The 26,360-nt window shown below is 49.5% G+C and overlaps 1 protein-coding gene across 1 annotated transcript in view; it reads right to left on the bottom strand.

The window, feature by feature from the left end:
- Positions 1-1,282: 1,282 nt before the first annotated feature.
- CFAP91 (cilia and flagella associated protein 91) overlaps positions 1,283-26,360 on the bottom strand; it is a 27,166-nt gene continuing 2,088 nt past the window's right edge. Inside the window, exons 3-12 of the mRNA XM_048504446.1 lie at positions 25,664-25,821; positions 22,466-22,648; positions 21,909-22,051; positions 18,996-19,112; positions 17,118-17,189; positions 11,744-11,890; positions 9,123-9,344; positions 7,234-7,382; positions 3,883-3,974; positions 1,283-2,233 (exon numbers count right to left, since the gene is read on the bottom strand). Coding sequence (XP_048360403.1) covers positions 1,923-2,233; positions 3,883-3,974; positions 7,234-7,382; positions 9,123-9,344; positions 11,744-11,890; positions 17,118-17,189; positions 18,996-19,112; positions 21,909-22,051; positions 22,466-22,648; positions 25,664-25,821 — 1,594 coding nt within the window. The 3' untranslated portion in view covers positions 1,283-1,922. The remainder of the gene's footprint in view (positions 2,234-3,882; positions 3,975-7,233; positions 7,383-9,122; positions 9,345-11,743; positions 11,891-17,117; positions 17,190-18,995; positions 19,113-21,908; positions 22,052-22,465; positions 22,649-25,663; positions 25,822-26,360) is intronic.

The raw sequence follows: 26,360 nt of genomic DNA, 5'->3' as shown, positions 1-26,360 counted from the left end.
ATGACAAGAAACGGGCGAGCAAAGATTCTCAAGTTGAAAGATGCCTTTTTTTCATGACGACGTCTGGATGCCGTGGGTCTTACTGGGAAGATGGCTCTTGTGGGTACTGCATTGGGATTTAGAGTGGTGGACTCTAATCTGGAGAACTGGGCTTGATTCCCCACTCCTCCACATGAGCGGCAGACTCTGCTCTGGTGAACTGGATTTGTTCCCCACTGTGACACATGAAGCCTGCTGAGTGACCTTCAGTCTCCTCACACTCTCTTCCATGAGAGAGCCTTTCTCTTCTCTGGCACCTTATTTGCTTGGTGTACTCCCTCCCTCATTTAAAGCTGGGAGACCGAGGCCTGCCTAGATCTGTTTTGTAGTCATGGGGTGTGGGTGGGGTTGCTGAACATACCATGTGGTATGGGGGAGAGACCAGCCTTTCCCAAGATTTCTCATCTCTCCCTCGTTCCAGAGGTGGGATCCAGCAGGTTCTCACAGGTTCCCGAGAGTAGGTTGCTAATTATTTGTCTGTGCCGAGAGGGGGCTACTAATTGGTGATTTTGCCACATGATTTTTGCCTTAGTTACGCCCCTCCTCTCAGCAGTAGCGCGCAGAACTTGAAGCAGTCTAGCAGGAGGTGCACCGGTGTGCGTGGCAGCCTGTGCCTGCGTGCATTCGTTTCCTGCCCAAGGACCGGTGCAGCGGCTGCATCCTTGCCACAGCCCCGCCCAGGAATGCCCCGCCCCCGTCGTGCCCGGCCACGCCCCCGTCGTGCCCCGCCCAGCCCCATTGGCGCTACGCCACAGTTTGGATCCCACCCCCATGGGAACCTGTTACTAAAATTTTTGGATCCCACCACTGCAGGTTTGAATCCCCCAACCTGCAGTTCCATATTCCGACTTGGGCCTGCTTTATTCCAAAGCGTCAGCTCAGTGGGCAAAAGGTGAGAGTCTGCAAGGCTTCATCTTTGGAGCTGGGGAATCGTGAGAACTGTTTTGGCAAGACCTTCTCCCAGCCGCAGCCGCCACCCACCGTTGAGCAATTCATGCTACGGAACAAGGGAGCAAAGCTCTCTGGGTGGCAGGAAGAGCCGGGGCCAAACTGCCCAAGACCCCACTTGAGTCTGGTGGCAGAAAGACGACTGGTGGCCATGGGGAGAGGGGGCCACGATGTGACCGACCCTTCGCAGCGCGCTCGCCAAACCAACTGAGCATCTCCACGCGAGTCCTAGAGAGGCCGGTGGGCTGCCCTGTAATTCCCGGAACCTACCCCTGACACAAACAGTCCGACCATATTGCCGGCAGTTGGCCTTTATTTCTTCACACACACGTGCAATTGGCGTCTTTTGAGCCACAAACTGAAGGGAAGGGCGCGTTCTTATGTGGCAAGTGAGCTCCTGACCCCGCTGCACCACCCGCCTTTCCAGGTGTTTCCACAACTGGTTTGCTTAGGCCTGGTTCGCCCCAGCTGCTGCTCAGACAAAGTAGCTCCTCTTTGGAGGGATTTTTAAATAGAACGGACAAACCCATGATCATGGGTGTGCTTCCCCTTGCACAGCGGCCAGAGAAGTCTTCTACCTGCGCTGGTCGGGATGTGAGGAAGCAGCAAGCAGCAGGGGAAAGGAGGGAGAAACTCTAATGCGTGGGCTGTTGTTTGGGGACAAAAGGGCCTTGCGAGGCTCTCCGTTAAGCGTCTGCCGTTGACAGTGAGGAGCAGAGGAATAGGAAAAGAGCGTTTCTCCTCCCCACACAGACCATTCTCCAGGGAATATATGGCCTAGCCGAGGGTTCCTTCTATTCCCTGTCCCCTCATGCGGTCTGAAGGTCGCCTCAGGAAGAGCGGTACCCTCTCGAACCTTGGCTGCTGTTTTTGCCAACGGTGCCCAGCAGTGCTGGGCAGAAGGGTGGGAGGAGACATTTCAGCAGGTGAACCCCTTATCTGCCCCTGGGCTCCTCCCCTGCGAATCTGGAGGCATGCCTAATTAGAATTGTGAAGCATTGACTGCAGTGTCCGTCTCCATGCGGTGGTTCTGGCTCAGCTGCGGCGGCTGGCGGTTGGTCTGGCATCTCCGTAACGTCATGGGGGGGCGATTGTGGGGTAGGAGAATGTCTGTTAGCCTGCCCGAGCAGAGGCACCCATTGGCTCGCCAGCCTCTGGGAAGCTTCACATCGTGCAAAGGCTTCGGTGATGGTCCCGTGGATGATCTGGTGGGCGGCGTGGATGTGTTTTCTCTGGGCCTGCCTCACTGAAGAAGAAGAAGACTTTATTTACAGTCAATGACCAAATATATTACAAATCTCCAAAATATCGACAACAAAACAAGAATGCAGATCTCTCTCTCGCCATTATTCCAGCACACTATCTCTCATCTGTATATCATTGTACTTTGTAGACACACCTGAAAGCAGCATAAAAGTTACTAGGAGACAAAACAAAAATATCTAAGGGGGGATGCCATGTATTCAGATCATTTTTTTCTTTTTTCATAATGAATAGACAGAATTTGTTTGCTACCCGATTTAGTAATATTCTCCTTCTTAGCTATCTTGTAATAGTTTTTTTCACAACAAACTTTTATCAGAACAATATCGTCATCTTGTGTAGTAGATGTGACAGGCATTTTTCCTTGCCTACTCTCATAAAGGGGACACTTTTAATAACATATGCTCCTATAGTTTCTACAGAATTCCAGAGAGCAAGAACATAACGCCTTGCAGCGTGAAGGTCTCTTTGATATTTCCCTTCCTAAGAAGACAGCAGAAGGTAAATGTGCACTTCTTGCAAGAGTAAAAGCTCTCCTTAGATCATTATTATCCAGATAAGTTAAATAAGGAGCAGGGGCAGTGATATATTTCTGTGTATACCGTGTTTCCCTGAATATAAGACAGTGTCTTATATTAATTTTAACTCCCAAAGATCTTTATGTCTTATTTTCAGGGGATGTCTTACATATCTGTATTCTGTTCATCAGGCATGCTTCCAAACAAAAACTTTGCTACGTCTTACTTTTGGGGGATGCCTTATATTTCACACTTCAGCAAAACCTCTATTATGTCTTATTTTCCGGGGAGATCTTATATTCGGGGAAACAGGGTAGTAGAGGAAAATCTGAATATCTTGCCAGATCAGACTGTCGTGATACATCTTTGATTCTTTGGGTAAGTTCACTTTTAAAATGATCCCAATTTTTGATCATATGGGTGTTATATGGAAGGCCACATTTATTAAGGCACTTCTCCATCTCTTGAGCCCACCTAGGTTTATAAGGCCTGCCTCACTGGGTGTGGGAGAGAGGGAGAACTGAGAGAGGCCAGCTCTGGGAATATGGCTCCCCAGTCCCTTGCCCCTCTTCCCCCGCCTCTCCCAAATAGTTTCCCCCATCAGTCAACACAGATGTGAACTTCCAGAGCAAATCCTCAGCCAAGCCCTCTCAATGTGAACACTCTGTACGCTCTCAGGAACTGGTGGTGCTACTGGAAGGAAGAAAGGGATGTTGCTGGCTCCAATGGTCCCCTCTTCAGCTGAAACACTTTTCTCTGCTACTTGGAGTGGGGTGGGGCAATATCCCGTGTGGGAGGCACTTCTTACAAATTATTTGTTGCCAAGGTATTATGCTGCTGAGTTTAAATGAAGAAACAAATATAATGGTGGCCAGGAATCGTTTCAAGGGGGTGAGTGCAGACATACAGCGCTGTAAAGAGGAGGGGGATTGAAAACGTTTTAGAAATGTTTTATGAATTTGTGTGGAAAGGGCCAATGTCTGCCATCATTATGGACCTCCCAGGGAGAAGCCAAAAACAAGCAAACTTTTGCCCCCAGTCTGCCACGGGAGCCCACGCCCCTTCCGGCTGGGCGGTGGAGCCGGTGCTGAGTGTGGTGAACCAGATATCTCACCTTTCTCCTTGATGGCCATTTTTTGCACTTCGGGGATCAGGAAGCGATAAACCAGTTCAGCCACAATCTCTTCCGACTGAAGGCGAGTTTGGCTGCAAAGCAGAGCAGAAGCATGAGAGATTTCGTTCCCCTGGTCTTCCCCGATTTTCCTTCTGAGCCGTGTGCTGCTTTGAAGAGGTTTGCACCCCTCTCTGAGAGAGGTTTTAGGGCCAAACAATATGTGCCCTTGGCGACCCAGGGCCAGATCTGTGGCATGTACTTCAGCCACAAAACGTGGCTGCGGGTTCCTGACGTGACTTGAGAAAACGGCGCACTGAAATTAGCCGGCCTCGTCGTGTCCGCTGGTTTATAGCTACACCAAGTGCCATCCATTCTCTTTTTTAGAATTGGCCGAAGAAGAGTTTGGATTTCTGCCTTTCTGTCCTCTAAAGCACTTAGGGTGTCAAACCATCGCTGACCCCTCAGATGTTATGGACTACAGTTCCCATCATCCCCTGCCAGCATCATAGCTACACCAAGTGCCATCCATTCTCTTTTTAGATGACGAAGAGAAGAGTTTGGATTTCTGCCTTTCTGTCCTCTAAAGCATAGGTGTCAAGCTTCGCTGACCCTCAAGATGTTATGGACTACAGTTTACATCATCCCCTACCAGCATCATAGCTACACCATAAGTGCCGTCCATTCTCTTTTTAGATGGCGAAGAGAAGGAGTTTAGATTTCTGCCTTTCTGTCCTCTCAAAGCATAGGTGTCAAACTCGCGGCCCTCCAGATGTTATGGACTACAATTCCCATCATCCCCTGCCAGCATCATAGCTACACCAAATTACCATCCATTCTCTTTTTAGATTGTGAAGAGAAGAGTTTGGATTTCTGCCTTTCTGTCCTCTAAAGCATAGGTGTCAAACTCGCGGCCCTCCAGATGTTATGGACTACAGTTCCCATCATCCCCTGCCAGCATCATAGCTACACCAAGTGCCGTCCATTCTCTTTTTAGATGACGAAGAGAAGAGTTTAGATTTCTGCCTTTCTGTCCTCTAAAGCATAGGTGTCAAACTCGCGGCCCTCCAGATGTTATGGACTACAGTTCCCATCATCCCCTGCCAGCATCATAGCTACACCAAGTGCCGTCCATTCTCTTTTTAGATGACGAAGAGAAGAGTTTAGATTTCTGCCTTTCTGTCCTCTAAAGCATAGGTGTCAAACTCGCGACCCTCCAGATGTTATGGACTACAGCTCCCATCATCCCCTGCCAGCATCATAGCTACACCAAGTGCCATCCATTCTCTTTTTAGATGACGAAGAGAAGAGTTTGGATTTCTGCCTTTCTGTCCTCTAAAGCATAGGTGTCAAACTCGCGGCCCTCCAGATGTTATGGACTACAGTTCCCATCATCCCCTGCCAGCATCATAGCTACACCAAGTGCCATCCATTCTCTTTTTAGATGACGAAGAGAAGAGTTTGGATTTCTGCCTTTCTGTCCTCTAAAGCATAGGTGTCAAACTCACAGCCCTCCAGATGTTGTGGACTACAGTTCCCATCATCCCCTGCCAGCATCATAGCTACACCAAGTGCCATCCATTCTCTTTTTAGATGACAAAGAGAAGAGTTTAGATTTCTGCCTTTCTGTCCTCTAAAGCATAGGTGTCAAACTCGCGGCCCTCCAGATGTTATGGACTACAGTTCCCATCATCCCCTGCCAGCATCATAGCTACACCAAGTGCCATCCATTCTCTTTTTAGATGACGAAGAGAAGAGTTTGGATTTCTGCCTTTCTGTCCTCTAAAGCATAGGTGTCAAACTCGTGGCCCTCCAGATGTTATGGACTACAGTTCCCATAATCCCCTGCCAGCATGATGCTGGCAGGGGATGATGGAAACTGTAGTCCACCCACGGCTTTTTTGCCCCATTCAAGCCTCCTTCCAGTCCAAGTTCATGTGCATTCTTGCACAAGCACAGAAGGCTGCATAAGCTTATTTGAGTATACAATTTCCCTGTTCCTTGCTATTTGTCTTTCATACACAATAACTTCTTCTCTGGCTAATACCGTGTTTCCCCGAAAATAAGACAGTGTCTTATATTAATTTTTGCTCCCCAAAGATCGCTATGTCTTATTTTTCCGGGGGGATGTCTTATTTTCTGTGTTCTGTTAAGTTGGGCATGCTTGACAAAAAAACTTTGCTACGTCTTACTTTTCGAGGGATGCCTTATATTTTAGCACTTCAACACAACCTCTTTCGATCTTATTTTCAGGGGATGTCTTATATTCGGGGAAACAGGGTAGCTATAAATCACAAGTTCAACCTTATTGATGGGCTTAGAGTGCCGGACAGACCAGCAGAAGACAGTTTATCTGTTAAACAACCAATCCAGGGATGCTCTAGAGCACGGGTGGCCAACCTATGGTGCTCCAGATGTTCATGGACTACAATTCCCATCAGCCCCTGCTAGCATGGCCAATCGGCTCCCCTGCTCTAGAGCAAGTGGCCAGGTTTTTATGCACGGTCATAAACAAGCGATCTTAATTTTGCTTTGTATTTTTTTTGGTATTTTATTTTAAATCTTTGTGCTCTGCCATTAAAGGTTATCTGTTATAACCTGTTGTAATACAAATCACAAGGCTGTAGGTTGAAGAAGAGATACTGAAACGGGACATTCGCCGGCATACTTTCACCTTTGAAATGGCTCCGTCGTTTGCTTTCAGATGAGCTAATTTCTTATACAAACACCTGGCAACAGCTGACGCTGTACATTTCCCCTCCGCCCATCATTTCTCCCATTCCTTTTTTTTCCTGTGACTGTACAAAGATCACGAAGAGAAACTCTGGGCTTCTGGCCCTTGAGCACCTTCCTTATGAGGAGAGGCTGCAGCATTTGGGACTCTTTAGTTTGGAGAGGAGGCGTCTGATGGGGGATATGATTGAAGTCTATAAAATTATGCATGGGGTAGAAAATGTTGACAGAAAAGAATTTTCTCTCTTTCTCACAATACTAGAACCAAGGGGCATTGAAAATGCTGGGGAAAGAATTAGGACTAATAAAAGAGGGAGGTGGTGATGGCCACTAACCTGGATAGCTTTAAAGGGGCTTGGACAGATTTATGGAGGAGAAGTCGATTTATGGCTACCAATCTTGATCCTCTTTGATCTGAGATTGCAAATGCCTTAACAGACCAGGTGCCGGGAACCTTGGCCATGAGGCCATTGCTTTCACATCCTGCATGTGAACTCCCAAAGGCACCTGGTGGGCCACTGCGAGTAGCAGAGTGCTGGACTAGATGGACGCTGGTCTGATCCAGCAGGCTCGCTTATGTTCTTATGAGAGCTCTGTGGAGTTGTTGAAAACAGCCCCTACCGTTTTTCCATTTCATAAGCAACGTCATTGATCTCCATGGCCGCCTTCTGGATCTCTTCTCTGGCTTGCTCGTCAGCCGTCTTCTCCATGCTGTTCAAGATCACATCTTCCAGGTAGGAGTCGACCGTCTTTTGGTGCACGTGGACAACCTGGGGGTGGGGATGTCGTCTTACTCTCAAGTCATACGACGAAATTTCTGCACAGCAGCCGGTTGTGGCTCCAGACAACAACATCACACCATACTGGGGGTTCCCACAGAGCCTGTGGGGATATCGATCGCCCAGGCACTGCCACTGCAGTCTTGGGGTGAGGCGAAGAGTGTCAGGGAAGCGGCGTGTTCTTGGCATTTTGAGGGCAGGGGGGCAGGAGGGGCATGGGCAGTTCATGTCTTGGGCACAGTTTCCCCTCCCTTCGTCACTGGAACAGAAAAGTAAAAGCATGGAGAATATTTTGAAATGGACCTCTCTGTCCCACATTTGCCTCTGTCAGAATGGCCCTAATTCTGACTAGGGGGATGGCGAAGGGATGCTCAGGACAGAAAGGAATGCTCCTCTCCCTTTCCTGCCAGTCAATTCTTTATCAGTGTGAAATGCCTTTTGTCTTTTGTACTTTTGCTTTGATCCTGCGGGAATGGGATTGGCGTCGCGAGCCTAGGGACCTTGCAGATCTCTCCTCCCGCCCTGGCACTAAAGCCCCATCACTCTCTCTCCCAGGGGAGGGTCCCTTAACAAACAGTTCCTCCAATGCAGGCCTGAATCCCACCACTATGCCTGCCCTGTTCTTGGCAGGCCTTGCTCCTCCCAATGGAAGCCCCTCACCCGGACTGCTGCTCTTTAATCCCTACCCCAAAGTTTTAGTTTGGTCCCAAAGTTACACCCAAGAAAAGCGCCAGCCTCAGTCTCCAAGCTTGTGGGGAAGGGTGCCGTAGGCGGTAGATAGTACCCACAACAAATCGAATTAGAGCTCAAGAGGACCCATCCCTGAAGCTCAGCCCAGTCCAGCAGAAGCGCCTTATTACCCGCAGCCAGCCTGTGATGCCCTGACTCCCAACGTGTTTGCTGGCTGGCCATGCTCTGGCTGGAGTGAGGGAGGAGATGGCGGCATGTAGTGCCATAGAGGCGGCTCTGAGCGCTGCCTTGGGTTCCATAGGTTCACCATCACAGTATTAGGGGAATGCAAGGGTGGGGGGATTATGGGTTGAACCCAGAGGTGGGATCCAGCAGGTTCTCACAGGTTCCCGAGAGTAGGTTACTAATTATTTGTGTGTGCCCAGAGGGGGTTACTAATTGGTGATTTTGCCACGTGATTTTTTGCCTTGAATTCGCCCCTCCTCTCCAACGGTAAGCGCAGAACTTGAAACAGTCTGGGAGAGCACGGCGTGCGTGGCAGCCTGCCTGTATTCGTTCCCACAGCTCAGGACGGTGCAGCAGCTGCGTCTTACAGCCCTGCCCACGAATGCCGCCCGGAATGCCGGCCACACCCCCGTTGTGCCCCACCCAGCCCCATTGGCGCTACGCCACAGTTTGAATACCACCACCATGGGAACCTGTTACTAAAATTTTGGGATCCCACCACTGGTTGAGCCTTTCTGTAACTTTCACTTATATACCGAGGCCAGAGAGTCAAACTTCAGTTTTGGCTATCTGAGCCTTGGGCTGACACGGTTCCAATAAAGCTCTTGAAACCTTCTTGAGTCTCGTTTGATGACCAGAGGAACAGACCCTTACACTCTTCCATTGAAGGAAAAGATACTTAAGTTGAAGGAACGCTACTGAGGGGATTGTTGCATCTCCCCCACCATTTGGCTCCGTTGCCTATGAAGCTACGGACAACAATTGGCCAGTGACCATCACGGCATGCACCCTTCTGATAGCTTGTCCTCCACGTGCCTGTCTGAAGATCTCGTCCTCTTCCCGCCGGCGCCTCTCTTCCACCTGCCGGCGCCCGCTCTCCTCGGCTTCCCGCATCCGGCGTTGCCTTTCAGCCAACATGGCAAAAGCATGGATCCGCCGCTCTTCCTGCAGCCGAATTAGCTCTTTGGACAGGAAGTCCACCAGGTTTGCAATGGCCCTTCCTTCCACCCGAGCCAAATGCTTCTCTATCATGGACACCTGGGGACAAAAGAAGAGTCATGCTGGACTAGAGAAGACAGCCCACTTTCATAAGACTGGTGCGCCAAGTCCGAGGCCCCTCTTCACTACAGGGCTGGCCTAAGGATTTATCCACCTTACTGTCTGGTGAGCTTGTATAGCAGTTTCTTGAACCTGCTCTATGAAGGGGCGTTACTTGAAACAGCCACATGGAGATTAAAATTTCCTTGACTGAATTAAAGCAACGCACTAAAGGCTAAATCACAGCGCCACTTGACCACTGAATGCTCCCCAAAAACATTCCATTTCTGCAGGACTCAGCCCTCCGTCTCTAAGGGAGATACCGTATATACTAGAGTGTATAAAATTAGACCATACATATAAATTCGAGGTACCTAATTTTTTACACTTAAAAACTGGGAAAACTTATTGACTCGTATAAGAGTAGAGATTGAAATGCAGCAGCTGCTGGTAAATTTCCAAAAATAAAATAGATACCAATAAAAATTACATCAGTTAGCAGAGGCATCAGTGGGTTAAATGTTTTTTTGAATATTTATTTCAAAGAAAAACAGTAAAACTGGCTCTGTAAATGGAAAAGAGGGGTCAACAAGAACAATATGGTATCAACAATAACTTTTAAAAGTACAAAAGCCTTAGCTCAATCAGCAACCAAGCTAAAACACAGAGTTAAAATCCTTCAAAACTGGATTCCTCATGTCATCATCACATGTATGTCCAAATGTAACTCAGCGGAATTTTAAGAGGGATATTATCGAGGAAATGGAAAATCTACTATTAGCTACCCATTGTAAACCAATGGGGGATGAGGGCACCAGCAGGGGATCAATAACTTTGAATCCCCTGACCTAAACTTCACCAAACCTGGCTGGTATCATAAAGAGACTCTCCTGAGTGAGACCACCCAGAGTTTGTGGTGACCAGAAAGATCCAAAGAGATTATGGACTATAAAAGGTAGTCCCATCTACTACCATCGCTCCCATTGAAAACAATGGGAATGGGGAGAAGCACCTCTTTGGGGGGTCCATAACTTTGGACCCCCCGAACCAAGCTTTACCAAGCTTGGCTGGGTATCATCAGGAATATGGCTACAAGGGGTACCCTGAGAAAGTGGTGTCATATATGAAAACTGCGCCCCCTGCTGGCCGGCAAACTAAAAACACAAACAAAATTTTAATGACCCGCATATAAGTCGAGGGGAGCTTTTTCAGCATTAAAAATGTGCTGAAAAATTCGACTTATACGTGAGTATATACGGTATTCAGATTTATTTGTGGGTTTTTTAAAGGCTCAATTTGAACTCTTGTCTTCCAAGTCAATAAGCAGTCAGTGTACATATACATTAAAACTTGTATTTCATAGTAATCTGGTGTCTCTAGATCTGATTAGTGCAGGGGTCTGCAACCTGCGGCTCTCCAGATGTTCATGGACTACAATTCCCATCAGCCAATTGGCCATGCTGGCAGGGCTGATAGGGGTGTAATCTCATATTTATCTAACTGATGCAAACCTAGTCTTTAATCGTCTGCAGGCGATACACATGCCCCATAGAAATGATCTATATAAGCATTCCTATTCTGATGTATTTGACATAAGGTTGCAGTGAAATAATTGCCAGCAGGATAGAGCACGATGCCCCAGGGGCACACCAGTGCAGGGGCATGGCTGGGACGTGGAGGGGGTGATTCAGGGCAGGGGCAGGCGGGTGCGTGGCAGGGCACTTGGGGCCGCAGCGTGCCCAGGTGCAATTCCCCTTGCTCTACCCTGTGAAGTGTGCTATTTTTTAAACAGCCATTGAAACACAGCCGAATGAATCAAAAAACTTTTAACCAGTGCCCTCATGGCCCAATGGAAATCCGAAGGATGCCTGAGCTCTTGAAAAATTGGGAACGCTCCGCTTCTGCTTCTAGCAACCCCAGTCCAGCGCAAAACAAATCAACTCAGACTGAAGCAGGCCGTTCTGGGGGACATTCGGTATTCAAAATGGATGTTGCCCGCCCTCTTTCAGGATTTGTTGTTCTGGTGGTCAGTCACAGTCAGCTGACACAATCTGGCTCGTCTGTCCCACCCACTCCCGGCTGTGGAGAACTAGAAAGGGCCTCCCCTCTTTTTCATTCTCCAAAGAGCTGCTGATTGGCCACTGAAGGTTCCCAGTCCTGTCTCAATCTATCTTACTTTCCTGCCCCATTTTGGGGCTGCTTGGCCAATCAGAACAGCGGAGGCCTGTGTCCCTCCCCTGCCCCCGTGCCAAGGTGGGACTGGGTCAGAGCACATTCCTGGGGCAGAGGTGTGCTCGAGTCCTCTTCAACCCTCCACTCCACCTATGTAAAGGATGCAGGGGGGAGGGACATTAAGTGGGATTGAAGAGATCTGAACAGCGGGCCCAGGGCCCCCTCACCTTGTGCTCGTGCAGATCCCGCTGCCGCTGCAAAGCCAACATCACTTGCTTCTCGGCTTTCTTCAGGAGCTGCTTGTCTTCTTGCAGAGCGTGAGTGGTGCGCAGCTCCTGGATCAATTCCAGGCGCTTCTCCTTCCCTTCGAACATCTTTTGTTGACAGTCAAGGAATCACAGGGCATGGATCGACAGAGGCCAAATCGACATCATTAGCCCCTTCTTATCCAACTGCTCCCCACCACTTCCTGCATCGTCCGGCAAGCCTTACTTACCAGACAGGCTCCGACTGCCCTGTGTTGGCAACGTCCAGTTCCGCACCTGAAAACGTCTCAAAAATGGCTGGGTGATCAAGGTGTCTCCCCTGCCAGGTAAGTATAAACTGATCTCTAGATCTCAAGTGGGCCTTAAAAGGCTCCTTAGAAAAACTATGGAGCAACAGCACATCATGCTAACCATGCTGAATCATCACACCGAAATTACAAAATAAGGCACAGAAGGGTCGAGTCTAGAAAATTCGATCTCTAATGGAGTATTATTAAATATTTGACCATCTCACAATTTTTGTACACAACTCTTGTACACAAGCTGATTGACTGGTAATGTCAGGGGCTGAAGGGGAGGGAGGGAAGGGGAGGTGGTGAGGGCTGGCATGTCTGGGGAGGGAGGGAGGGCAGACATCTGGACATGGCCCACTCACCCTAGCAGAGGGAGAGGGAGGGGAGGCATGCAAGTGAAGGGAGGGAGGAGGAAAGCATGCAAGGAGGGAGGGGCCGGCACCTGGACATGGCCCACCACCCTAGTGGAGAGGAGAGAGGAGGCATGCAAGGGAAGGGAGGAGGGAGGGGAAGAATGCAAAGGGAGAGGAGGGGCCGGCACCTGGACATGGCCACCCACCTGGTGGAGGGAGAGGGAGGGAGGCATGCAAGGGAAGGGGGGGAGGAGGGAAGCATGCAAGAGGGAAAGGAGGGAGGAGAGCATGCAAAGGGAAGGGAGGGGAGGGAGGGAGGGGTGGCATGCAAGGGAGGGAGGAGGAGTACATCTAACTTCCTGTCCTTAAGCCAGAAAAATCAAAATTGTCATCTTTTTCACAATGTATTTAAGCCTCCTAGATGAAAACGTAATGAAGTTAAGGTCAAAAGGACTTGCTTTTAAATATCCAGGCCTAACAACACATGCATTAAAAGCCACATGGTGAACATAGCAGATATGTGCTGTAAAGGAAGTTATCGCACTGCTTCAGCAGTGGTAAAGTTTTTTCACACCAGGGGAAGGGGATATGTCCCAGCAGCTCTAAAGGTTTTTAACTCCAAGGTAGTTCAGCAACTCCTCTATGGAGTTCCCTTGTGGATAACCGCATGGAACAAGTCCGTGGAAAGAATACAATCTGGTTTCCTTCTACAAAATACTCGGATTACCACACTCTGTACCATATGCTGTACTATGCTTAGAAAGTGGTCAGAACCTACTTGAAACAAGAGCATGGCTGAATACATTCAAGTATTGGATCAATAGCTGGGTGTTCCAAGCGTATCTGGTTAAGTGCCCAGGGCTTGGTCTGAGATATATTATGCAGGCAACCTCAAAGGCAAGAAATCCCGGCATGGCTGAGGGCCCGGCTACCTGTGACACAGTGGACTCATGCTCTAGCTCCTTATCATGCTATTTATCTGCATAACATCGATGCAGTGACTGGGTCAGGCTCATGAATGGGAACTCTAGTTGCTGGGAAAAGGGCAGGATTAGCTCTTTCCCTTCAGCTGTTTCTCAACTGTAAATGCCTCCCAGGTTGCTCTGAGCCCCAGGACAGAAAGGGCACCATAGCAGTGCCTGTCTTGTTTTCCTACTGTATCCAGTAGTAACTTAAGGGCATGCTGAGGCAGCAGTGGCATAGTGGTTAGAAACAGGTACATTCTAATCTGGAGAACGGGTTTTGATTCCCAGCTCTGCCGCCTGGCACAATGAGCTTATCTGGGGAATTCAAGGTGCTTCAATGCCACACACACCAGCTGGGTGACCTTGGGCTAGTCACAGCTTCTCAGAGCTCTCTCAGCCCCACCCACCTCACAGGGTGTTTGTTGTGAGGGGGGAAGGGCAAGGAGATTGTCAGCCCCTTTGAGTCTCCTGCAGGAGAGAAAGGGGGGATATAAATCCAAACTCTTCTTCTTCTTCTTAAGGAAGCCTTTTGTGAGCAGCAGTGGCGTAGTGGTTAAGAACAGGTGCATTCTAAACTGGAGGAACCGGGTTTGATTCCCCGCTCTGCTGCCTGAGCTGTGGGGGCTTATCTGGGGAATTCAGATTAGCCTGTGCACTCCAACACACGCCAGCTGGGTGACCTTGGGCTAGTCACAGTTCTTCTGAGCTTTCTCAGCCCAACCTACGTCACAGGGTGTTTGTTGGGGGGGGGGGGGGGGGAAAGGAGATTGTAAGCCCTTTTATGTCTCTGTACAACTCTCCTCCTCCTCCTCCTCCTCCTCCTCCTCCTCCTCCTCCTCCCCCTTGCCATTTTTGATGGGGGAATAAATTGGAAGGGACAGAGTTTAGTCCTTCCCTCCCCCACCACCACAGTCTTGACATCTACCATCTCTCCTGTGGCCTGCAGTTGCTTTTTACATATCCCCAACATGAGATTTTCAGATCCCCCCACATCATGTTTATGGTCTTTGGAATGAACAGGCCTCCACAAGAATGTCAGACAAGTATGCTTGGAAAGATGGGATCCACCTGGTGGTGAAAGCTTCCAAACAAGAAAGAAGTGAGAAAGGGTCAACGGGCTTTCAGTCACATCACTTTTCAGGCTCCAGCGGGCATGAAAAGTAAACTCTAATCCAGAGAACTGGGTTCGACTTCCCACTTCATGAATAAAACATTCTGTGTGATCTTGGGTCAGTCGCTGTTCTCTCAGAACTCTTTAAGCCCACGAGGAGGAAGGCAATGGTCAACCACCTCTGTTTGTCTTGGCATCACCAGCTGTGACTTGATGGCCCACACACATACACAGGAATGGAGGTTTCTTAGCAAGTAGTGCAGGATTCCAATATGCCTCTGTAACAGTGGCACACTGCTAATGGTGACATGAGGAGGAGGAGGAGGAGGAGGAGGAGGAGGAAGAAGAAGAAGAAGAAGAAGAAGAAGAAGAAGAAAAAGAAGAAGAAGAAGAAGAAGAAGAAGAAGAAGAAGAAGAAGAAGAAGAAGAAGAAGAAGAAGAAGAAGAAGAAGAAGAAGAAGAAGAAAAAGAAGAAGAAAAAGAAGAGGAGGGAGGAGGGAAGGAGGGGGGAGGAGGGGGAGGGGGGAGAGGGAGGGGGAGGAGGGGGAGGAGGAGGAGGAGGAGGAGGAGGAGGAGGAGTTTGGATTTATATCCCCTTTCTCTCTGTAGGAGAAGGGTCGAGTCTAGAAAATTCGATCTCTAATGGAGTATTATTAAATATTTGACCATCTCACAATTTTTGTACACAACTCTTGTACACAAGCTGATTGACTGGTAATGTCAGGGGCTGAAGGGGAGGGAGGGAGGGAGGGGAGGGGAGGTGGTGAGGGCTGGCATGCAAGGGAGGGAGGGGGCCCGGCACCTGGACATGGCCCACCCACCCTAGTGGAGGGAGAGGGAGGGGAGGCGTGCAAGGGAAGGGAGGGGAAGCATGCAAGGGAAGGGGAGGGAGGGAGGGGTGGCATGCAAGGGAGGGGAGGGAGGGAGTACATCTAACTTCCTGTCCTTAAACCCAGAAAAATCAAAAATTGTCATCTTTTCTAATGTATTTAAGCATTCTAGATGGCTTATTAATGGGGTTAAGGTCGAACACTCCAAGTCCTTTAAATATCCAGGCCTAACCTTCCATCATAAAGCCACTGCACATGAATGGAGCCATCGCCGCCATGCCTGGCGGGCCGGATAAATGCCTTCAGGGGGCCACATTTGGCCCCCAGGCCGTAGTTTGGGGACCCCTGCTCTAAAGGTTTTCAACTCTAAGGTAGTTCAGCAACTTCTCTAAGGAGTTCCCTTATGGATAACTGCATGGAACAAGTCCGTTGAAAGAATACAATCTGGTTTCCTCTATAAAATACTCGGATTACCGCACTCTGTACCATATGCTGTACTATGTTTAGAAACTGGTCAGAATCTACTTGAAACAAGAGCATGGCTGAATACATTCAAGTATTGGATCAATAGCTGGGTGTTCCAAGCGTATCTGGTTAAGTGCCCAGGGCTTGGTCTGAGATATATTATGCAGGCAACCTCAAAGGCAAGAAATCCCGGCATGGCTGAGGGCCCGGCTACCTGTGACACAGTGGACTCATGCTCTAGCTCCTTATCATGCTATTTATCTGCATAACATCGATGCAGTGACTGGGTCAGGCTCATGAATGGGAACTCTGGTGCTGGGAAAGGGCAGGATTAGCTCTTTCCCTTACGCTGTTTCCTCAACTGTAAATGCCTCCCCAGGTTGCTCTGAGCCCCAGGACAGAAAAGGGCACCATAACGTGCCTGTCTTGTTTTCCTACTGTATCAATCAGTAGCTTAAGGACGCCCTTTTTGAGCAGCAGTGGCATAGTGGTTAAGAGCAGGTGCATTCTAATCTGGAGGAACCGGGTTTGATTCCCCGCTCTGCTGCCTGAGCTGTGGAGGCTTATCTGGGGAATTCAGATTAGCCTGTACACTCCCACACACGCCAGCTGGGTGACCTTGGGCTAGTCACAGCTTTTCAGAGCTCTCTCAGCCCCACCCACCTCACAGGGTGTTTGTTGTGAGGGGGGAAGGGCAAGGAGATTGTCAGCCCCTTTGAGTCTCCTACAGGAGAGAAAGGAAGGATATAAATCCAAACTCCTCCTCCTCCTCCTCCTCCTCCTCCTCTTCTTCTTCTTCTTCAAAATGGGGCATCCCTCGGTGGACTTATTTGATGGAATGCAGCTAGGTGGCTGCCCCCTTTCCTGGCGGTGTGTGGCCCGAATCTGGCTTGGGGCCCCAGAGTCTGTTTCCCACGGGATGAGTACTGGTTGTGTAGAAATGACTGGTCTGGCTAGGACAGGGGTGGGCCGCCCTAGGGTGCTCCAAATGTTCGTGCACTACAATCCCCATCAGCCCTGACGGGGGCTGATTGGAATTGTAGTCCATGAACATCTGGAGCACCCTAGATTGGCCACCCCTGGGCTAGGGCCACCGGTTTGGCAAGATGGTTGAAATGAATCCGACAGTCGCAGTGCCGACCCAATTAAGCTCCGAACGAAGTTTGTAGGATTGAGTGGCGTGCCAAAGATATTCCCTTGCTGCTAACCCAATTCTACACAACGCACATGGTGGGGAGGGAAACAGAATTCCCCTCTTGATTACTCCGAGCATTGCCACTGGATTGTCCAACACCAAACTGGAAAACACAGAGGATACCATGTTCTGGACAGCTCTACCTCGGATCAACTTCTGCAGGGTAATCACGGCCAGCTCTTGCTCTTCATCTACCTGCCGGGAAAAAAAACCAGAAGAATCATTCATCCCCACTGATTTCTTCCAGAAAGGCACACGGCAAAATGTACAAAGGGTGGACCCACAAGACATCTCCTTGACTGCCCGAAAGTAGGGTTCACATTTGGCCCTCTCCATCCAAGTATGAGCTGGTTTGTGAACCAGGACCCTGCAAAGAGGAGCACAGAGAGAAAGAGGCTAGTTTAAGAGCCATCTTCCAGGGTTCCTCAATGGTGACATTCTTTTACTGAAGCAAAGTCAGCTTTGATGATCCACTAAAAGCCAGCATAGGGCGTTGCTTTGAAATTCCGGAACAAAGATCAAAAGGCCTTCTGGACTTGAGTGTAAATTAAAACGGGGATTCCCAGAGAAAAGAGCCGGTGAGCATTTTAAAGCTAATCTCTGTGTCGAGTTTTTACAGGTATCTGGGCTGTCCCCTGTTGCTCCAAAAAAGCCCCCCTCCGGATACCACCTTCAATTCTCAGGGCTTGCACAGCCAGAGGAGTGGAGAGACTCCATCTTTGCTTGTCAAACTATTGGCCTAATGGCCATATTGGTCTGACGAGGCCAAACGTGAGTCAACGTGATTATCTCACTAGGGTTCCAGCATCTTCCGTCGCCTGAGGTTTCCAACAAGGACTGCCAGCCAATGGCCTTAGGTCAACAGTTATCCCCGGATGCTGCTGGCCACACCCCCCATCCCCCCGCCCACTAATTTCCACTAGTCTGACAAGAAGGCATATAAGGCTCACTAAGCCCCACCCCCCACCCCCACAACCATGACCCTTTCCCCACGATTGATAGGAGGAACCAGATTCTTCCTTCAGGACATATATAACCTTTCTCCCATCCTACTTCCTTTCTGACCTGGATGTCCCAAGCTAGCCTAAACTGGTCAGATCTTGGAAGCTAAGTAGGGTCAGCCCTGATCTGTGCTTAGATGGGAGACCACCGAAGAAGTCTAGTGTTGCTACACAGAGGCAGAAAATGGTAAACCACCTCTGCATGTCTCTTTTGGCCTGACCTGGACGGCTCAGACTAGCCCAGGGGTAGGGAACCTACGGCTCGAGAGCCGCATGCGGCTCTTCTGCCCTTGCACTGTGGCTCCACGAGCCGAGCTGCCGGCCCCATCTGGCGCACCAACTGCCCACGGTTGGCTGGGCTGCGCCACGGGCTTCCCCTCTCGCCCACCCCATTGGAGCGGGGCAGGCGCTTTCCCGGCGGCCGGCAAGGCTGAGCCGCTGGCCCCATCCTTGCCCGCCCTGCAGGCAGCAGGGCGGGTGCATCCATGCACTTCTCAGAATGAGCGGAGTAAAAGGTTAAAGAAACCCTATATATATAGTGTTATCTTTATTTTAAAGGTCAAAAATTATTTGCGGCTCCAAGTGTTTTCTTTTCCCGTGGAAAACAGGTCCAAATGACTTTTTGAGTGTTAAAGGTTCCCTACCCCTGGACTAGCCCAACCTAGTCAGCCTTTAGAAGCTAAGCAGTGTTGAGGACCCCTGAGTGAGGCAGCTTTCTAATCTTGCAGGAGGGAGGAAAACATCCTACCACGCAACCTCTTGTCGTCGGAGTGTGGGGTTTCCGGGTTATGGCTGTGTTTTGTAGCATTTTCTCCTGACGTTTCACCTGCATCTGTGGCTGGCATCTTCGGCCACAGTTGCAGGAGAAACGTCGGGAGAAAATGCTACCAGAACATGGCCATACAGCTCGGAAACCCCTCAACGCTCCAGTGATTCTGGCTGTGGAAGCCTGACCTACCAGCGAAGGGACCTCTGACCTGCCAGTGAAGAGCTGACCTACCAGTGAAGGGACCTCTAATGCTGGAGTTGCAGGACGACCAATCATCTTGGATATCTTCTGGAGGAAACGAAGCGGCTTCTTGGGTTCCGCAACCTGTAACTTTCTATCTTGCAGGATCTGAAAGGGGCAAAGCCATCTCTAAGGAAACAGCCTGGCTTATCCGCTTAAATGGCATTTCATCACCATCTCTTCTCCCATCCTCATCTGCCAGAAACATGATGCACCACAGGTTTTGCTGTAGATTTACAGCCCTGGCCCCGGCCTGGTGGAACACTCTTCCATCAGCTGTTCGGGCCCTGCGGGACCTTGGTGAGTTCCACAGGGCCTGTAAAACTGAATTATTCCGCCGGGCCTTTGGGAAGGCCGGCCGCAGATTGCCTGCCCCCTCTGATGCCCCCGTGCCCTCTGTTGTACCATCTTTGGCACTGCCAATGTAAGATCTTATTTGGCATTGCTGGGGGCCCCCTCCCGGCCTTGGGATTGGATTCCATCAACAAATTGTGATCAAACAATGGTGGTTGTGTTAATGCTGCTGTGCTTTTAAAGTTTTAATCTCACATGTATATTTTGTTATATTTACTATGTACTGTAGCTATGCACTGTTTGTACACCGCCCAGAGCCCTTAGGGCAGGGGTCTTCAAACTATGGTTCTCCAGATGTTCATAACTACAATTCCCATGAGTCCTACCACTTGGCCATGCTGGCAGGGGCTGATGGGAATTGTAGTCCATGAACATCTGGAGGGCCATAGTTTGAAGACCCCTGCCTTAGGGGGTGGGCGGGTTATTACATTTAATAACAATAACAACAACAACAACAACAATAATAATGTCCACATTTTTTATGTTGGAATCAGATACTGATATTTATTCAACCTTTATGTTGGAATCAGACATTGGTTTGTACTGGCTGAAGAAACTGGGCAGGGGGCAAAAAATGGAATTAGAAAAGTAGACAGCAACGAAGTCAGAGACAATAATACACACATTAAGCACAAAGCAGAAGAAGAAGAGTCTGGATTTATGCCCACCTTTGTCTCCTGTAAGGAGGCTCACGGTGGATTACAAACTTTTTTCCTTTCCTCTCCTCACAGCAGACACCTTGTGAAGTAGGTAGGGCTGTGAGAGTTCCAAAGAACTGTGACCAACCCAAGGTCACCCAGCATGAATATAGGAGTGTGGAAACAAATCTGGTTCACCCGATAAAAGTCTGTTGCTCATGTGGAGGAGCGCAGAATCCAACCCGGTTCTCCAGATTAGAGTCCACTTCCTCTTAACCACTACACCACGCTGGCTACAGTACTGCGTTATAAAAGTGCCCTCCATTCTATTATCCCACAGCCTTATTCCCTAAGAAAACCTGAAACAGCTGACCAGAAGGCTTTATTGTTTTTAGATTTAATAATATTAGAAAAATCATCCCAGTTCTTCTGATAAAAGGCTTGTTTCTTTTTTTCGACTAGATCGTAATTTTTTTTTAATGAGCAGAATAGAGCTCAGAGATTTTTGGACCATCATTTGAGCAGGCTTTCCCAAATAAGACCCTGAGTGCTTTCTTTTGAGTAAAACGCTCATGATCAAACCAAGAAAAGGGTTTAGACCAGTGGTGGCGAACCTATGGCACGTGTGCCAGAGGTAGCACTCATAGCCCTCTCTGTAGGCACGCACGCACAGAGTTCGTCATGTAGGGGGAGCGGAAAATCACCCCCCCCCACACACACACACAAATATCTAGGCTGGCCTTGCTTCTGAGTAAACCCTCCTAGGGTCGTGATTCACACATTTGAAGAGTTGCACAGTTGCTTCACCAAGCGTTGCACAGTTGCTTCACCAAGAGGAGCAGCAGTGGCGTAGGAGGTTAAGAGCTCGTGTATCTAATCTGGAGGAACCAGGTTTGATTCCCAGCTCTGCCACCTGAGCTGTGGAGGCTTATCTGGGGAATTCAGATTAGCTTGTACACTCCCACACACGCCAGCTGAGTGACCTTGGGCTAGTCACAGCTTCTCGGAGCTCTCTCAGCCCCACCTACTTCACAGGGTGTTTGTTGTGAGGGGGGAAGGGCAAGGAGATTGTAAGCCCCTTTGAGTCTCCTGCAGGAGAGAAAGGGGGGATATAAATCCAAACTCTTCTTCTTCTTACTCCCAAGTAACGCACGCCTCGGAGCCAACCGTTTTTTTTCTAAACTAAAACCTCAGTATTCAGGTTAAATTGCCGTGTTGGCACTTTGCGATAAATAAGTGGGTTTTGGGTTGCAATTTGGGCACTTGGTCTCAAAAAGGTTCGCCACCACTGGTTTAGACACTGAGGTGGTAGGAGGGCGGGCTTTGGCCCTACAAGACTCCACTATTTTCGAATATAAAAGTAGTGCTTCGTTAACATGAGCCTGAGGAAAGAAGAGCCTCTCTTAATTGTAGCATTGAGTTAGAGGTCAGAAAAAACTCTATTTCTATGGAACTAGTCCAGCTAATCCTTTTCAGACAAGGTTCGTTTGTTGTGACAGATGGCGGGTCAGAATTTTTATAATAACCTGAATTATATTCCCAGGACAATCATAAGAACATAAGAAAGAGCCTGCTGGATCAGGCCAGAGTCCATCTAGTCCAGCACTCTGCTACTCGCAGTGGCCCACCAGGTGCCTTTGGGAGCTCACATGCAGGAGGTGAAAGCAATGGCCTTCTGCTGTTGCTGCTCCTGAGCACCTGGTCTGCTAAGGCATTTGCAGTCTGAGATCAAGGAGGATCAAGATTGGTATCATAAGGAAACCTTGTTTCTGAGAAACAAAAAAAACCTCTGCTGGGTTTTTGGACTTCGTGAGGCCTGAAGTTGGTACTGAGAAGGAGAAAACTGGGAATTACTCAGGAGGTGGACATCAGATACCAAGGGCTGAAATGGTCTTCCAGGAAACCTAATTACCTGGTAGACCTGTGCCAGTTCCATCTCCAGTCTGGCGCTCCGTTTCGTAAACCCGTCCTTCGTGGTGGTGCTTCGGGGCTTCGGAGCTTCCATCCGGGGCTGGGTGATGGAGTTGGGGAGAGACGCCTCCAGCTCCAGTAGTCCTAGGGAAGGTGGAATGGGGCATGGTGCGGGGAGGAGGAAGAAAAGGAGGACGCGGATTTTAACTGGGACATGAAAGTGGATGTATCTCCTTGGGGCAATTAGGCCTCGCCGGGTGCAGATGTTCTAACGCGCACGTGCCGCCATTATTCATAAAGAGCTTTAATGGAGCGGACAGCTCATAAGAACATAAGAACATAAGAACTAGCCTGCTGGATCAGACCAGAGTCCATCTAGTCCAGCATTCTGCTACTTGCAATGGCCCACCAGCTCCTCTGCCTGACCGGACCAGAACTGGACCAGAACCGCTCCTTCCGTTCCAATGAACAGGGAGGCCTGCTAGCTCCACACGCCCCACGTGGCGCCCACGAGCCCTCAGATCAAAGCACCCAGGCGGCCCTCTGGATATTATTTACCATCATAGGTGTTGAGGTAGGGGTTCCTCACTACGAAACGGTCGGCATGGTTGTCCGGGAAGTAACCAATTCGAGACAGGGGGGCGTACGTCTGCGATTCGTAGTCCGTGTACTCCTTGATCATGTCTCTCTTCTCCAGTTTTCCCTCCACGTTCTTCCCCTTGGCGATTATTTTTCTGATGGCTGAAAAGGAATTCCGGGCGAGAGGCCTTCCTGAACAAAAACTCAGCGCGGGGTTTTTAGACTTTAGACTGCAGCTGAACAGCCCTCCCCATGGAGTTATTCAGCATAACTTTCAGATCCCTTCATGCAGAATTTATTACAGCTTGGACCGCCTGGTAACCATTTTCTCCTCTCTGTTTACCTCAGAGGTACCCAACATGGTGCCCGTGGGCATCAGGAAAGGTGCCTGCCAAGTGTTTTTAGAAAATGAGTGGCTTTTGCTTCTGATTGGTCACAACGTTTGATTGGTTGTGTAGATTTTTTCAGAACGTTGTTATCATGGTTTCCGTCATATCGTGGGACACGACTGGCCACTGTTCCCCGCCCCACTTTAGAGTTGCTGCCACCAGAATGTCCTCTTTCTCACAGGCTGCCTCAAAGAGGTGTTGCTTGGCAGCACACCAAGCAGGTAGAAGGTGTGCTTCTGCAGACTCTCTCAAGTTAAACAAACTATGGCCCTTCCGCACATGCAAAATAATGCATTTTCAAACCACTTTCACAACTGTTTGCAAGTGGATTTTGCTATTCCGCACAGCTTCAAAGAGCACTGAAAGCAGTTTGAAAGTGTATTATTTTGCATGTGCGGAAGGAGCCTTTCTTTCTACATGGCAGGATATTGCCAAAGACAGAATTTAGATGCATGAGGTAAAATAAACAAAAAGATTTCGTCACTGGATGATGGTGCACTTGCGGTCTGCCTCACAGTGAGCTCACATTCCTGTCAGGTTACATGCTCATTTTGGCCTCTTCTGAACTCACCGCGCCTCAGGTCAGAAAAGCCCCGTGGTTTTTAAAACCAGGTAAAACTGCAAAGGGAATCAGTAAGCGTTTCTCTTCCGTTGGGCTTTCTCACCTTGCCCTGGCCACACAACAGCTCTTCTAGCCCCACAAGGTGGAGGAGAAGGAGGGGTGAATGCAAACCCTTTATGGGGTGCCCGGGCCACCAGGGGAGGAGGAGGGCTCCACATGGGAGCCCAGAGCCCTCGGCCAACTCCTGGGATCCAAAAATTTTAGTAACAGGTTCCCATGGTGGTGGGATTCAAACAGTGGCGTAGCCCCAATGGGGCTGGCCGGGGCACAACTGGGCATTCCAGGGGCGGGACATTGCTGGGGCTGTGGCAAGGACGCAGCTGCTGCGCCGGTCCTTAGGGGGAAACAAATGCACGCAGGCGCAGGCTGCCACGCACTCCGGTGCACCTCCTGCTAGACTGCTTCAAGTTCTGCGCGCTACTGCTGAGGAGCGGAGGAAGGGCGTAACGAAGGCAAAAATCACGTGGCAAAATCACCAATTAGTAACCCCCTCTCGGCACACGCAGATAATTAGTAACCTACTCTCGGGAACCTGTGAGAACCTGCTGGATCCCACCTCTGCTGGGGCCCCTGCTGTGGAAGAGCCAGAGGTAGCCCCGGCAGGCGCAGAGTCTGTCGACCAGGATAAGGGGCTGGGGCTGAAGGAAGCCCAGGAGTCACGTGGGCAGTGGCACCACATGAGCACGCTGCCCGGGCAGGTCCCGCCTTTCTGGCCTGGACTGTAGTCAGTCCCGAAGCCCTGGAGAAGCTGCAAGAGGTGGAGCCAGGGCAACAAAGGCAACAACGCTCCCTCCTCCCCTTGCTGAATCCTTTGTTGATTGTCCGTTTGTTGCATGGCACAGCTGGGGATACGTGTGCTCTGGGCCCTTCAGCCACGGCTGGTTAAAGCCCTGGGCCTCAAGCTCACCAAACCTGGACCCTCAAATCAAGAGGTGTTAACACATCAAAGCAGAAGGAGAAGAGCTGATTTTTATCTCCCCTCTTTTCAGCAGCAGCGGCGTAGTGGTTAAAGGCAGGTGTACTCTGGAGGAACCGGGTTTGATTCCCCGCTCTGCCCCTTGAGCTGTGGAGGCTGATCTGGGGAATTCAGATCAGCCTGTGCACTCCAACACACGCCAGCTGGGTGACCTTGGGCTAGTCACAGTTCTTCGGAGCTCTCTCAGCCCCACCTACCTCACAGGGTGTTTGTTGTGAGTGGGGAAGGGAAAGGAATTTCCAAGCCCCGTTGAGTCTCCTTACAGGAGAGAAAGGGGGGATATAAATCCCACTCTTCTTCTTCTTTAAGGAGTCTCAAAACAGCTTACAAACTCCTTCAGAGACTTCGGACAGAGGAGTGGGGAATCAAAGCCAGTTAGAGTCCACCGCTCTTAACCAGTACACATAAGAACATAAGAACTAGCCTGCTGGATCAGACCAGAGTCCATCTAGTCCAGCACTCTGCTACTTGCAGTGGCCCACCAGGTGCCATTGGGAGCTCACATGCAGGGTGTGAAAGCAATGGCCTTCTGCTGCTGCTGCTCCTGAGCACCTGGTCTGCTAAGGCATCTGCAATCTGAGATCAAGGAGGATCAAGATTGGTAGCCATAGATCGACTTCTCCTCCATAAATCTGTCCAAACTCTTTTTAAAGCTATCCAGGTTAGTGGCCATCACCACCTCCTGTGGCAGCAAAGTGTTTCCTTTTATTAGTCCTAATTCTTCCCCCCAGCATTTTCAATGGATGCCCCCTGGTTCTAGTATTGTGGGAAAGAGAGAAAAATGTCTCTCTGTCAACATTTTCTACTCCATGCATAATTTTATAGACTTCAATCATATCCCCCCTCAGGGTGGGATATGATACACCAGGGTGTATGGCTCACAGTTGGAAAAGGATGCTCTGTATGTGGCAAAAAGCACCTTCTCCCCTTCCTTCCAGTCACAAAGATGCCTGGACTGTTTTCTATCTCTGTAATGGTCAAGGCACTGCATGTCCCTTATCTAACAATAGCCACGTTGGAAGCAGCTGCCACCACAGTGCAAAGATCGTCACTGTGTGATTGAAGCTAAGCTGCATCCACCCTTTTATAGCTGGCTCCTGTAACCATAGTTTTGTGGCTACACTCACCATGCATCAGAATTTCAAAAGTTCCCGCAGGCTCCAAAGGGGGGGGGGGGGCTGCTGGTTTACCTTTAATGTGCTCATGACGAATCTTTCTCACTTTCTCTTCCTTCTCCCGCGTGAGGTTAAACCAGCGGTTGTCTAAGCGGCAGACGTCCGTTTCGTTGCGGTTCTCTTCCCGAGTCTTCAACAGAGCCTTTAAAAGTTCCAGTCTGACTTCTTGCAGTCTTCAAGGCAAAAAAAGTGTGACTCGACCAACGGAACCCTGACTCTCAACACCTGAAAATGTTGTTGGTCTCTAAAGTGCTACCAGACTCGAAGCGATACTCTGTTTCACATAAAGATGTTAGTTCGGTCAGATGTGGTGCAGTGGTTGAGAAAATTGTCTGCTTGCACATTAGGATATAGTCCCAAATGAATATGAGAATTATTTCATTTTTATGCACAGCCTTTGTCAAAACCATTGTTTTGTGCATTATTGAACACGGTACTTTGATACAGGAGCGTTTATGCCAAAATGTATTTTTTTACTTTCAAACTTTCATAAGAACATAGGAAAGAGCCTGCTGGATCAGACCAGAGCCCATCTAGTCCAGCACTCTGCTACTCGCCCACCAGATGCCTTTGGGAGCTCACATGCAAGATGCGAAAGCAATGGCCTTCTGCTGCTGCTGCTCCCCCCCGATCACTTGGACTGTTAAGGCATTTGCAGTCTCAGATCAAGGAGGATCAAGATTGGTAGCCAGAGATCGACTTCTCCTCCATA

The sequence above is a fragment of the Sphaerodactylus townsendi genome, linkage group LG07 (genome assembly GCF_021028975.2).
Source record: "Sphaerodactylus townsendi isolate TG3544 linkage group LG07, MPM_Stown_v2.3, whole genome shotgun sequence".
NCBI classification, from domain to species: domain Eukaryota; kingdom Metazoa; phylum Chordata; class Lepidosauria; order Squamata; family Sphaerodactylidae; genus Sphaerodactylus; species Sphaerodactylus townsendi.
Note: the sequence above shows the minus strand (reverse complement) of the source record. Positions and strands in the feature narration are given on the sequence as shown.